The sequence below is a fragment of the Varroa destructor genome, unplaced genomic scaffold (assembly GCF_002443255.2).
Source record: "Varroa destructor unplaced genomic scaffold, Vdes_3.0 BEIS01000001.1, whole genome shotgun sequence".
In the NCBI taxonomy this organism is placed as follows: Eukaryota; Metazoa; Arthropoda; class Arachnida; order Mesostigmata; family Varroidae; genus Varroa; species Varroa destructor.
Window position 1 is genome coordinate 44,081,951 of NW_019211454.1, and position 15,549 is coordinate 44,097,499.

The following is a 15,549-nucleotide window of genomic DNA, read 5'->3' on the forward strand; positions in this document are numbered from 1 at the left end:
TCTGAATACTAAGTATGAAGTAGTCATATAGTAGTAGTAGTGGTAGATGACTTTCGGTTTCTGAGAAGCTACCTGTCTTGCCAGGTTAAGCTGTTGGACATTGAAACGCTACTCCGACGTTCAGAGCTGGCCAACACTCCGTTCCGTATATAGCTAGGTATCAATATAGTGTGCCAATACAATTTTGATGAAATATCAGTCGTTGCCTTTACAACAATTACAATGTACCTCTGTCTTTTAATGTTGTCCAAAATTGAACTAAACCGTTTTCCAATCGTTGACGATACGACAATAACATACGTAACAATAGGGGGCTATTGTTAGTTGTAGTTAGCTATACGTCCACATTGATCATCATATATTCGGCTTGTACGTTTCTCAATCCCTACGACGTGGAACGACAACAGTCACTGGCATAAACAGTGACGTCTCTCGTCGAATGCTTTCATTAGAAACCATTATTTCCATAATAGATACAGCGGCGCAAACAATTTAACGAGTGCGTTTCGTGTTGACCTCAAGTCAGATGGTCAACCAGCCTGAGCGCACACCATAGAGTTTCCCTCTGCGTAGCAACATTATTTAACAACAACTATTGGGGATGCCAGCTGGGAAAACATAACGAAACAACAAACACCACCGGAACAATGAGAGCTTTTGTAGTATTATGACTCTGGTCCCTTATAGATACTGGATCTCGCGTACGTATGGGCCAGCCCATAGCGCTAAAGCTAGTCGCACCTGCCATTGGCAAGGGCAACACTGTTCATACACGGATGAGGATAGAGCCACGTATGACATTACGTTTTTATTTTACGCCACCCTCCAGTCAACTATAAATTGCCGCTGTTTGTACCTTTGCCAAATATAGTCACTTGTTCGCCTATATGTACATATATATAAAGGGGACATTTGTCTACTATCGTTAATAATGCCGAACCTAGGAGGACGTCGCGTGTGCGTGGCGCGCTGATTTTGATTCGGAAGTAGAATCAACAACGGAGGCTCCGAGTGAATAAAATTGAATACTGAAATAACGAAATACTTGCTCGTTCGTTTGATGAACCATTTCTGCCCAAACTTAATAGATCTGTTAGCCCCAAAAATAACAGCGATAGCTTGAGCTGGTTTTATTCGTTAGTCCTATGAGCACGAACGCCGTATCTCTAGCCCATGGGTTCAAAGTCTAACCCACAATAGAAATTTCTTTCTACATATTTACTCTGCTACTGCTTCTACAGCAAACACAACAGGCTAATGCAGTGCTCATGAAAGATCCCAGTCGGGCGATATTTACTGTCGCTACTGCCTCTACCACCGCCGCCACGTTCTTTGCTCGGGGCGGCCAACCCCCGAGCAACGAAATGATAAAGTGGTCACTTACGACGCTCGAGTCGCCCGGGGGTCTACGTAAATTGCGGTCGTGATGGCCGCATCGCCAAGCGTAGGCCCGAAGGGACCTTTGAATTTTATCTTATCTTGATTTGAGCAGGCAGACTGTGCGTGTAGTGCAGAGCGTGTAAATACCGTCGATATGCAAGCGAATCCTTTCGTATCTTGTCAGTGGCTGTGAAATGGAAAATCTTGATATCTTCTGTTACATCTGTTTATTGAGCCGTACTTAAGTGCTGTCGCGTCTTTAAGGAGGGATATACTGCCCAGTAAGTTTAGTGTTTTTTTGTCTACTTTTAGTCTGTTTACTTGGTGGCATCGTAGCTTTTCTGACCTACATATACTTGGCCTGACGTTAAATGTAACGGCTTTTCATGATATAAAGCGCTAGCTTGTGCTTCTCACGAGCTCGAGTGATGGGCCAGAAACTTACGAACTTTTATCAATATTCTGTATAATACAATTATTATGCAGTAATTAAGATTGCGTACAGATCCAGGTATGACGTTGGCGTGTCTAAGTCTTTGTCGATTATCCAGTGACGAATAAGCGTCGCAATCGGCAGACAGCATTTCTAACCTGTTAGCCCGGCTGCCAGGCTCGTTCTGTTGGAAGTACTACCTATTATTGGCCAATAGGACGACGCTTCCCCGGAGCGTCTGTTACAAAAAAGCATAGCATCTCCTTTGGCCAGGGGTCTTCGTGAAAGCATGCGACACTTAAAACAGCGCAAACAATCCAGGTAATAGCCAAACTTGATCATATGTTGAATTGTACCCACATAAAACTCAATCAGTCATCGCAACGCTTGAATAACTCAATTGCCCTTAAATATCTATGTCAGAACAGGCTTAATGAAGCCACGAAAAGAGTTCTAGTAGTAGAAAACTGGTGATAGGCAACTAGGGTAGAGGTACAGGCAAACAAGCAAAGTATACTAATTTCCCGAGGGGTAAAAGAAGCAGCTCTACGGCGAGTTAAACGATGTTTACAAATCCGAAGGGTATTTAATTATAAATAAAGTAGTTCAATCGTACGTACAGTTCGAAAGGTGTAGACCGATAAAGCGCTTCCGGCGTTCGCCATTGGCTGCTTGTTTGCCCCATGCGCGAGATTTGCTGGCCGTTTTTTTTTTACAAATGAATGGCGGCACCGAGCGTTGCGAATCATGTATGTGTATTCATATGGACATAAGCGAAGCGTCGCAATCCCCGACTCTTTCGGCGTCACGTTTAGGTTTTTTAAACATTGCACCTTATCTTAATCACCGAAAGCATTCGCATCATCATCATTATCGGGATTAATCTGCAATAAACTATTGTATCTAATGTTTCTGTGCCAATAAAAATGAGCAGAGAGCGACCCTCCTCTAATTTGTCGTTGAATATTATACAAAAATTGATAATGGCCTGACCACACCTTCATAGAAGTACGTGTGATCATTGCAGAGGTACGTTTGCTATCTTTTGTTGGACGACTATTATACTATAGCGAGATACATTCTCCGATGTACGTAATGATTTTTGCACACGTGCAGTACGTATTGAGCGATAAGATCCAACAAAATGGTGCGACACTTAATGGACCAATGATATCCGTGGACAGGAACAGAAAGAACAAGCCGTTTGCCTGTCAATTAATCTATAACAATTGAGTAGAATAGAAATACGAAAGGAGATACGTAGCTTTATCCCTCTGGATTCTGTTTAACTTCGTGATAGCAATATACAGCCGTCGGTTTTGCTGATATGCCAACGTACTGGCAATGCCGAATGTAGGTGCTGATATCAACACCATAGAATCTTATAAACAAACAGTAGTCTTATTTGTCACAATTTCTGTAGTCCTATTAAGCGTACGTCCGTTAGGAGAGGATACTCCGGAGAATATCAGCCTGTGTGATTCACAAGGGCCTTTTGCACACTCACTGTTTCAAGACATGTTGGAACGGCGTATATTCTTCGTGTCGTGTGGATACGGTTTTTGTGCGAGATGAGCCTCGTATAAAAACCGTATCCACACGTCTCTCGTACCTTCTCATGATCATTCTAAAAAAGACATGTTTGTGTTGTGTTATAATCTAATTCATTGTTTAGTGGTTTTGGACAGGCTGCAAATATCTGTTAAGGGACCATACGATTCACACGATGTCACCGATGTGCTTCGCTGTGTAAGCTTTGGACCTTAGGGAAGCAGCCGCGATATTAGTAAAGTACGCAGCTGTCAGCGATGCTTAGCGATACTCAGCCCCTTTGGAACGTTTAGTGATTGTTCCTGGGAAATTTTTCTGATTAATAAATTTTATCATGCGCTTCAATTGAAGTACATGGACGAAAAATGACATCCCTAGGGTTCATCTATTAAAAAGCTCGATTAAATCGTGTGAGAATAAGCCTATGATCCTCACTGGCTGCTGTAGAAAAAAAATTCGTCGAATGTATATGTATCATACCTCGCTGGCTTACTCGAACAAAACTTGTATATGTATTTGCATAAAAGGTCTTTTCATATATATATCGAATTGTTTATATTTGCAGGTTATTATGCAGTCCAAACGAGGACAGTCGACACACGTCAGATGAATCGTTCAGCCTGTGCTCGGATGAGTCATGGATTGGGGTAGGCGGCATGTCGGGCCTTTCGGGCGACCTTGGAGTTGATGAGGTTTATATTCGGGTGAAAAAACGCGAGGAAATGCACCTGTGGCCACTTAAAGAAGATCTGGCAGACTGGCTTAATACAGTTCTTGGTAAGTTCCTATGGAGTAAAGCAAGTAATATATATATATATATATAGGTAATCGGGCTAAAATATTGTAAGAGTGCTATACTTATTTACTGCATATTACTATATGTTATATAATATACCAACTATAATATGTTCATCAGTCATTATTATTGTTCAATAGAACAGTCTTTGATAGATCTTCCATTAGCGTAACTAAACCCCGACCAGGAATCAGCAAGACCACCAATGTTATATCGTAAACGGAAAACCCATGAGAAGATCATTGTTCAAAGGAAATGGAAAGGGTGGTGCTAAGAACCCTAGGGAAGTATTTCCGCAAATTGTTCCTCGTTAAGTTCTTTGAAAACTTAAGGGATCGCTGTGCATTGTAAGATCAGCTAGTTACGCGTATTTCCTTATTTGTTGTTTCGACCGTTCAGACACATCGGATATAACGGCAGACAACTTTATGAGCAAGCTCGACAATGGCGTCGTAGTTTGTAGATTGGCGCGGCTTATTCAGATGCGGGCGCAGCAAATCGAGCAAGAAACTCCGACGACTAAGGTTTGGAAAATCTACACATCCGTATTTATATTATAAATGTGATATTAATTTTAGTACAGTGTAGGTACGCTACCTTTTGCTTGTTATTTAAAAAAAGAAAAAGCATTATTATTGGCCTATACTGGTAGTGTATGACGCTGATTGTAGAAAGTGTTGCCGTTTAGCTTTAAAAATGAAACGTATCTAACACAGCGTACAAAATTCTTCGATTTTTTTTTTATAGATTGTGGACGGTACGAAAATCTATTCTTGTCATCTTTTTCGTTGCTACGGCAGCTTCGTCTCCGTGGTCACGGATATGTACAATATTACTGAACCTACATATACAAAGATATATACAGCCACGTGAGCTCGTTCGATACAACTCTGACAACGTCCTTTGCCTATCTCGTTTAGCTGCGGTAAAAGGCTTATGTACCGATTCCGAATTAGGTATTATTCTTTATGCTGCCGCTATGTCACACACGACAGTCGAATTGTTTCGCTCAAATTGATCATGCTTTACGAACGATGTAATCAACGGAATCTACTGTGCTAGAAGATATTGCAGGGCAAACGAAAACAACCGTCCGACCCACGGAAACCTTTTTGGGAGGCGCTTACGTCACGAGTCCAACTGTGCCTTTTTCTCTTGATTGTACTTCATTAACCTGCCACGACTATGGCAGAGATTCGGTTGTCCTTCGCCCACCTCGCTCTATGCCCTCTGTTCATCATATCCGCATCATGTAGAACCGATCCTTTGCTCTCAAAAATTGCTCGCTGGATCTGCTTTTGGTAGAAAAAAAAAAAAAGCTACCTTTTATTTAGTTTTAGTTTAGCTGAAGCAGCGACGTGCGTATCATGCTGCTTGGGATATTGGGTGCTCGTGCAGCCAACAAGATTTACTGAGAAGCGCTTTTGGTAGTAAGCTCGTTTAATTTTCGAGATGAATGACGAAGTTCACGACTTGAATAATTCCACAAACGATGAACACGGGCCACTTTTCCTGGGGGCCTCTCGAATTGAATCGCGCCGGTATGGTACGCCACCACATGAGCACGCCGTGCTGTGAATTGTGGCATGCTCCGAAACTGTGACGGTGGTATTAAAACCGGACGTGTCATCGTCGAACAGGAGCTCTGCAGCTGCTGATGAGCGACGGATTGCGGCAGCTGGCATCAACAATCTAGTACCTACGAGAACATGAAGGTCTGAAGGATAGATCTTCAAACAAGTTTTAGCAAGTCGTCGTCGAGCAGCGTTTCATACCGTCGCGCTAGTAGCTCTGGTAGTCCTAGTAGTTGTAATGCTGCTAGTACCGTTGGTATTGTTTTTTTCGCAATTGTAGAGCGGTAACTCCTAGATTGGCCGAGTCCCGCATAGATTTTGATCAGTTACTTGCTCACCCATTCGCGCAGGTAGCCGCTCAACGATGGCTATAATCAGCCATCTCCTTTAAATGGTTACCGGATTTTGCGTTATAGGTTTACCTAGACCTAGAACAACTCTAGCGGTTGTTCCTTGCCGCCGGCAGCAGTTCGTTGTACGATTACATTTGGCTATGATCTAGCATTGTATTTTGTCTCGGTTCCATTTCAGTTTACTCGCTTTCGTCAACTGTGGACTTCAATTTAAATCTGAATTCTTTTTCTTTTCTATCGATCTTACTGGCTATCGTAGGCGTTCACGTTATAAATAAGAAATTCAGGATTTACGTTTGGTACTGAAACTACTGCTATGCATTATTTCTACGAATCAAAACGTATCCTTAAGTTTAGGCCGTCAAAACAGGACAGGAAAAGCGGATTATCAAAAACCGACAAACAAAACATGGATAGCGAATAATGAAGCTATTCGAAGATGTTGCTACAGTCACATCTTTTTGTTTCTAGATCTGATTAGTTTGAAATTCAAATTCTGAAATGCTAAGCCACTAGTACAAAGTGAACTGGCAACCAAAGTAGTGATTCGTAGAAAACCGATAGGTACGTTATCCGTAATAAAGGGTTCAGCAACTGTGACCGTTACACACCTGCAAAAATCCTCGTTGGATCCGTCGCCTGTCGTTCCATGATCGTTTCGAATACAGCGGGTAGCTGTACGTTTCCGTTCTTCATTCCGTTGCCTGCTATGCCTTTTTCGACTCACCGGTCTTCGCTGTTTGGCTGCTTGTTGCTTTTTCCATCGCCCTCCAGAGGAAGATGACGCCTATCCACTGACGTGCGCCTTCAGTTTGGCATAGATTTGTCTGCGATTAAATCGAATTCTGTTGCTCATTCTTAGATATACATTCCTACACAAAGGGAGACATATATCTAGTGGGTAACAGTAATGTGTGTGTAGCTACACTAGCGGGAACAGGGTCGATGTGGCACCCGTTGCTCAAACAACTGTGTGTTTGTACAAACTGAACGTACGTGGGGCGGACGAGCGATCGTTGCAATTGTCTTCCCCTTTTGAATAGTAGGTTGGGTGGAGTTTCTCTTCTGCAACGGCACGAAAAGTCAGCTGGATAGTAGCGGTAACTATTTGTTTGAATTGTGCATGGCGCAGGCATAAACACACACATATACATTTTCATTGCGTTCAGTGAAAATCGTCGGGGGGATTGGGGGTGGGTATGTGGGCAAGGTATCCCGACCAGGTGGAACACTGTCATCTTCACGTTGTCATAGCGCGCCTATTCCAATAGATATACAAAACACTATAAACAATACAATTATAATCATCATCATGATCGTCGTTTTTGCTTGTAAGTAATCAAAATATCGTTTGCCTGTAGCTATCGGAATCGACGTCTTCCGCTTATACCTTTCAGGCGTTTTGTTCGAATAAGATTAAGATAGATACAAGGTATACCTTAGATCGACTATCCGAATGTCGAAGCTTACAGAAATACCTACTGTTAGTCCAAGAAATATAAACGCGTCATCTGCTTCGACCATAGGACCATGTATAGTATACGCTTGTTTTTTTTTTTATACAAAACAGATTATTATCCCACAAAATTATTAGCAATTTTTTTAGCATGAGTGAGAGCGAAAGCTGGCCTGCTTAAACTAAATCTTGTATTTCAGACATGTTTCTCGTACGGGGCCGCTTATAAAGATAATGACGGCCATGTAGTGAAACACTAGAGCGTTGAAGGGAGAGAGAGAGAGAGAGAGATGTCTCCTATGAGACGAAAATGCTATTGTTTCTTAACAATATTGTGAAAGGATATATGAAGGTTGCGTGCATATGAGTCCGAGCACCTCACCGTCTACCTTAGTAGTGAAATCCAAGCAAGTCGAACACTGAAAATTTAACACCTAAAGCCCGAAGTCGACCAAGAATCGAAGACCATCTTGTCACCCCGACACAATATGCTAATATAAATAACCGTCTGCAGATGTTACAGTATTCTATTTGGAGGACGGTCAAGCGCTGCACCTTTAAGCGTAGCATCCGATTTTAAACAGGCTTCGCATATATATATATATTACGCGCGACTACGAGAGACCAAAATGGTCATGATTAGATTTGAAAAATAACAAAAGACAACGATAAAGTAGTGGCGGAATATAAAAACGGATGGAGTGGATCCAGAAGGTAACGAAAACTAACTAAAATATAAAAACTAAAGTCGAAAAAATGGTGGATGCCTATGAGCAAAATATATATATATATATATATATAGCGTGTACTTCTCGTATCAGGCGACTCTGGTGTTTATGTTCAATCCAGAAAAGAATGATTAATTTGGGAAAATCTGAAAGCAGAACGTTGCATACGTGGTGGAAAAAATCGTGGTTTCGTATAAAAGGACGTCATTTTTGTTGTTCTTCGTGCAAAACCCCCCAGAAACCCATTCCGATAGGAAAAAATCTCTTACTTTTAACCAAAAAACACTCGGGACTTTTTTTTCCTAAAAACGATACCTAATATTTACTCACTGAAAAAGCATAGTGAAAACAAATTTGTTAGATATGTGTAAAAATTAGAAAAAGAAAGATCCCAGATTACTTTATAAAGTTAAAAAATCTCTTCAAGATTTAATAAGAAGGTAAACAGTAAAAGAGAGGAAAAAAGACTTGTGTTAACTGAACAGAACTACGCAATGAAATTTGGTAATATTATACCTTTACTACCTGAAGACAGACAGGTGCTAGTGTTTTCGATATTATGAGCCGCCCTTCTTTTTTTACCAAACAGCATCTTGTTTTATGAAAACTCTAATGGCAACCAAAAAAAGCTGTCGTTCTTTTTCACTAATGTTAATATGATGTTTTTAACAACATGACGTTATTTTTTGCTATATTTAGCGGTAAATATCTTGAAGTGTGCTTGAACTCGATTGATGCTTGCACGATTAACCCAGATGCAACAGAAATACGTATGGTTCTACTGGCTGAGTCGAGGTGAATCGTTTTTAAAAAGCTCACTTTTCGGCCATTCGATAGTCAGGTTATAACAATTTAGTTTAAAAACAAAACTAAGAAAGGATAACAATCATATGTACTTTCGATGGTTTTACAAACGTTTAAGATTCTATCTCAGTTTGTTAAAAATGGTTCACATATGAATAATTGTCACCGAAAATAACTTATAATAAACATTTTTGTTCAGTGCTTTTTAGTGCAAAATGTGTCCTATTCAAAACAATGTGTTAAAGACTTCAGCTGCTAGTTAACCTAAAGCTTGAAAATATATTTCTTATAAAAAAAAAAAAATTCAAATGAGCTCGAAACAAGTCTATCAGTGATGAGCGAAGTGCTAGGGGCTGTTTCTGCTTTGTGCGCGCGTCGTTCAACCTAATCGGTAAACACACATTAGGTAGTATGGCTCCTGTAATCTGGAAACACATATGAACAAATTGCTGTGGTGCTTAAAGCAGAACATCAATCAGTGTTATCTGTTATTATTGCTTGAAATCGATGGGGCCTTAAATCAGACTGACACCATCTATGGAAATCAACGTTGTAAGTGGATTTCTACTGTGCTTTTCTATAGCATTTTGCTCGTTAACGATCACTGAAAACAGGCCGAGCAGGAGGCAAGAACATGTAGGAAAGAAACTGATCTATTCGAAACAAATGAAAACATAGGCATAACGATCTGCAATGATTTCCCGGGGAAATTCTCCGTTACTTTGGAGTTTAAACGACAAAATCTACTATTCGGAGTCGAGGTAAATAGATTACCTGGGGTCACTCATTATCGATGAAAGATTAGTTGTTATTTTTTGTTTTTTTTTGCTAAAGATTGTCAGCATCTGATGCACTCAAGCCGACAGCCAGGCGAAAAAGGCACTTTACTATAAGATAGTATAGCAATAAGCGGTAGACTTCGTCGAACGTTAATTAATATCCAGATTTTAATATTGCTATTTTTGAATTCGCTCAGGAATAGATAGTTTACATATGTGAAGCTACAAAAAAGACACGTAGCGAAAACTGAACTATAGGAGTGTATATGGATCAGAACATTTTAGCTACTCATATATAATTGTTGGTAGTGTTAGCATTTTGGAGAATGTTTTTTTTGTCATTTCCTAATATCCATATAGCAACTTAATGAAAGATAAAGCTTAAAATAAACGTTAGATTAAACATAGGAACGTTATCTAAATAGAAAAGATTATCTAAATCTTTTCGACACATTGTATTATGTTTTGTACTGCGATTTACTATTGTTGTTGTTTACCTTTTGTTGCTATTGGCCTATTGCAGACGAATATCCCACCGTTCGACTTTAAATGTTGGCCAGATGCAAAAAAAAGCAGCTTCTTCGCGCGTGACAATACCGAAAATTTCCTGAAGTGGTGTAGGAAGCTCCGGATCAACGAAGCGATCATGTTCGAGTCCGATGACTTGGGTAGGTTTCTCAGTGAACGGCAATTAGTGGCTTTCGTGACGACGAATCTATTGGATAATGGAGAACCGCGATTGTTGCTACGTTGAGGCTATGTGCCGCCTTTGTAGGTCAGTCGAATAGAACTAAAAGATGACAACGTTCATTGCGTCCGACGCTTTACGTGTTTAATTACATCTATAATAGACGTTACTTTGTGTAAGGTCTTCATGGGTCATGCGGGGGGCTTTGTGGAGCGTTCGTTCAATGATATGAACAACTACGATATGCCACCATTTAAGTAAGAAGCAAGTATCAACATTGCAAATAGTTTTTTCTCCAAAAAAAACAATAGATACCTTTGGCTGATTTGCTTAACTGGTAAATCCTTCGTAGTAATGTTTGTAACGTCACCCGGGTTAGGTGGTGTCAGGGGGCCAGGCAGTATTTACAAGCAACCAAATATATTATGCGAACGGTAATGGTAAGGATTCGAATAAATCGTATCGGCTGACGGACGAACTACGATGCTTCAATATATTTTGTTAGCTCATTTTATTGTTATATGGGTATATGCTTACTGCCGCTTGATAAGTTGCAGTGTTAACTTCTAACTTCCCGACAATTATTTGAAAAGTTAAATTGTTTTTATTTGTTGCTTAGTAATGCGTTACGAAGTAGAAATAGTTCTTTCCATATGAACTGATCTTATATGAATCTTAGACTTTATTTCGTTATTGTTCTCCTTATGCTATAGCTGTTATTAGCTAGAACTGCTGTTATCTCGGCATGTTTAGGGTAAATGTTGCCTTGGCTACCCGTATCTGGGGGGTGTTGTGCTTTCGTCCGTCTAATCTAAAGCGGACATTAATTAAGCGTTAATTTCCCTGTGCTATTAATTACATTATTTTGTGACTATACTAAATTCTTATTATGTTATATATTGCACAGTGTGCCTTAGCCTGATACGTTTGTAAGCGCCAGAGTTTAGCCGAATCCTGAACGCAACCTGCAAATTGCCTGTAATATACAGCACGCAGGTGTATTCTATATGTCCAGCCAAGTCATAGAGAGACGAGAACCAGGAAGTAGGGGGCAAGAGTAGATGGGGTACGGCAGGGCCATCAGAAATTGAAAACGTCCCTCTACAACTGCATCTAGTGATCATGATAGTATTTCAACGACGAGCCCCCCTGTTATCAACCATCGTTGACTTCATTCGTTTATGAGTTCGGTGTATGATACGATGCACAGGTTGGCGGCGATGCGCACCCGAAAATTACTTCTTCAAGCCATTTTCACAGCGCTAGAAGCTTGGGTGCGGAGCAAAGTTTCATCATCAAGAAGACTCATAATAAAGACGCACAGAAAGCCCATCACAGATCCCGCGAACAAGTAAAAAATATGTCGAAAATAATCGTACAATCAATTCGTAAGGCGGTTCTAAGACGACGAGATCATAAAGCGAATGTCAGTGAAATGTCATCTTTAGCATTTGATCGACTGCCAGTTGGGTTCGTAAGTTCTAGCTCGAGTGGAAAACATATACTTGCCCGTCGTAGACAGAGCGCTAACTCCTTTGTGACATGGATAGCATTAATACCGTTTTGTGTTGCGTTCTTATCCACCTAAGAAGCTTTGCTCAGCGCCTGTGCTAGCGTGTTCTGTACCAATCGTCCTCGCTGTATTGATCCTGTTCACGGCTATATTCAGCTCGAACACCCGTGGGGAGTTATTGATTTTTCCATCCTCCACCTATCTGATGTCATCACCAAAGGCAGGAAAGTAGTAGAAAAAAAAAAACAGCCCGGGTCGACTGGGTTGTTTTTTGCAGGGGAGTTAGATATGTCGCCCAGAATGTGACGATGACGACGATCCACTGGTCCCCATCATTGACGCCCTGCTATCGTCGTCAATACAAAGTCCATGGTGACATTTTTCTCCACTTTTTGCAGTTTGTTCTTGTCGTCGTTCGTCGACGATGTCAGCTGTTCGGTTTTGTTGACAACTGTCCACCGCTGCGTTGAGCAACTAACTATGAGCGTCGTCGATCGCTAGTGATGATTCTTTGCTGAGGCCAACGACATGGAGGTAATAGAGTGAGTCGATCCTGGCTCCTGGACGATTTGCTCGTCTGATGGATAGCTGCTACTGATTCTGCAAGCTATAGTGATTGTTTATGTCAGTTCCTTGTGGACATTTCATGTTATTTTCTGCTTTTTTTTTTTTATCGGCATCGTCGTTGAGGCAACAGTAAAGTACAAGACCTACGCGAAATACGGCCTTTCATGGACACTGACTGATGAGAAGAAATATCATCTAGTTACTCGAAGTTAGTCATCGTCACCGTGTAAAATCGTTTCATCAATGGATCAGCCGCTGATCGAACGTCACGTGCAGATCTTGAATTGCCCCTTGGTGGATGGTAGCGTCGTTTCTGGCAGAACTATTAAATAAAAAAAGTCTTAGATAGACGACTTTGCAAAACATAGCCGATAGCTGTAAACTATTTTCTTGAAATATACATACTGTGTACACTTGAGGAAGACCAAGAAGATGCAAGAGCGTACGAACTAGCTCTTATTTGAATTATGATGGATAAATGGTGTTCAAATACAGAAGTTCGAAAATGATCTGAAAAAGCTTTCTGGAGTCTCCTACGTTGTCCTAAATGTAGCTGCTAGATTGAATTGATATTATGCGTACTCTGCTGATACAGTGATTACATACATAAACAGGATTTTCAAATCCTGTGTAAGGATGAACAGCGGAAAAACACGAGCTTAGTATTTATTATCCTGAGGTTTTGCTATTATTGCGGTTGTTTCGAGTAGGTCCTGATTATACAGCGAGCCATATAACCGCCGCTGCCATAATGAGTGTCACCGGAAAAGCTATATAATCAACCGTGTTACAAGCCAAAATCAAATATAATAAAGTATCGTTCGTTACTATCGGACAATACGTGTTGCCATTACCAGAACCGTATTCATCAAATGATGGCTCTATCCTTTCGGCCTTTGCAGACCATCTCATGGTACCGGTGGCCTGCATAGCCTGTACCCTAAACCGAAGAATAGGTCATATCGACAGTTTTAGTAGTCATATAAATTTGGCACTTTCACGCATTGGCAGCATAGTGCATACATAAAGAAAACAGCTTGTTTCTACCGTTATATCATCATCCATTATGAACAAATGTTTCCATTAAACGGTGCCTCGATGCTCACATAATAATGGTAACTGGACGCCGCTGAGATTTTCCCTTCGGCATCGTTCGTCGATCCCGCATGGTGCTTTTTTCAGCAGCAGAAAACTCCGGGAAAGGTGGAAGAGGACAAATTGAGATGTCCGCCACTCGGGACGATGGCAGCAGCGGCAACAGCGACGAAGTACGAGAGCCTAATAGGTATGTGCCGTTAAAGACAACACAACCTATCTGCGCATCTAGCAATGTTGAGGATAGGTCGAATGTGAAAATGATCACAAATGCTAAGTCGATGAAGCCAATGGTCCGCGTTGCTGTCTCCATGATCATTCTCACCGTCTTAACAATCAGTGTCTCAGTATCGCTGGAACGATATCAGTGAAGACTGCCAAGCAAATGCCCACTGGTCGTCACCAGTAATAACGACTTGGTCGAAGGATGCCCCTTGCTATGTAACTGATTCTGTGCTGATAATGCTAATAATCGTTGTCATGACGCCATCAGCAACGTGTCGCAGTTAAAATGTCGTTGACGTTTTAACCCGCAGGTGGCGAACCCGCGAACAACCGACGATGTTTTGACTGCTAGATCGCGTAAATTCAATTGGACCGAGCCCGCTTCTAATGGCCAACGCGCGTATCCATCCCATGCCATTAATAGCGCTGCTGGCCGACAGTTGACAGGTGCCCGGGCATGGGCTGACGCGTGCAATGCGAACGAATTTCTCGATAAAGTTGTGGTGGCAACAAATAAGGAACGCCCCCACAGCGAAACAGCTGACCTATGTAAACGCTACTAGCGAAGAGGCCGGTGACTATCTGGTCGGAGTAGTATCTACGAACGAATGACGATGGTCCCAGATAATGTTGATTCAGATTCTTGCAGCGTCCTGGAAGATATGGCATCGTCGTCACCACCATTGCCGCCGAATTTTTCGTCCACGCTCCTGTGCGGGGTCGCTTTTCTCTTCGAATGTAAACATTGATCCTTTGGTTCTGCCCCCATTGGTCGGCCATTCGACTGACCAGCGAGCCGGCTAGAACTGCAGTGGAACCCCCACAGCCACAATAACATGAGAGACGCATTGCAGTAATTTTTGGTTACTCACTATTTGCCACTGTCGCCATTGTTGGTACAAGCTTCGATGTTGTATGATTTAGCGATGATAAAGAACGTGCTAATAAGGAACATCGCGATAATGTCTGGTAATCGATAATTCGTTCGGTGATTTATGTTTTTCATTCATTTATGCGATAACGGATCGCGAACTGGTGTTAAGCGCGCTATCTCTCCAAGGCAGAGCTCAAGGAACAAGCGGCCTTAAGCACCCGGGGGGCAAAGCATTATGTGTGTGTGTTAATCGAGTGGAAGGAAAGGTAGGCGTTCTAATAAATGCGATAGAGAATACCCGACGATATTTGGATGCAATTGCAAAAATAAACGGGTTGCTGTGCAGGATGTGGTTTTCAGCTATAGGAGAAAGTCCGTTGCTAGCAGCCGGTCTTAATGCAAAGGAAGGCCTGAATGACGCCTCCAAAGTGTACCCGATTACATGTTAAATTACTATACGACTATGGTTAGGACAATATTTTTGTTTCTGAAACAGATGCTAAAAAAGAATAGGTTAATTATTCGAAGATCGTTCATTGAGGTACTTTGTCTGAAAACTAATCGCACCATCACTTGCCACCGGAATCATTCGCAGTTGATCTAAGTATATGTTGCGTTATGCGTAACTATAGAAAAGTATCTGGCAAGTGTTTAGGGAAGCGTGAAGCAGTGAGGTCGATCTTCCGTCTCATTATACGATGATCATGCGACGATATTGAATACGGTAATGATA

General features: G+C 41.4%; 1 protein-coding gene across 9 annotated transcripts in view; it reads left to right on the top strand.

The window, feature by feature from the left end:
• LOC111245982 (uncharacterized) overlaps nt 1–15,549 on the top strand; it is an 88,112-nt gene that overhangs the window by 62,920 nt on the left and 9,643 nt on the right. For all 9 annotated transcript variants that reach the window (XM_086993430.1, XM_086993408.1, XM_086993399.1 and 6 more), the window contains 3 exons: nt 3,930–4,141; nt 4,560–4,684; nt 10,378–10,522. In XM_086993430.1, the coding sequence (XP_086849556.1) occupies nt 3,930–4,141; nt 4,560–4,684; nt 10,378–10,522 (482 nt within the window). The remainder of the gene's footprint in view (nt 1–3,929; nt 4,142–4,559; nt 4,685–10,377; nt 10,523–15,549) is intronic.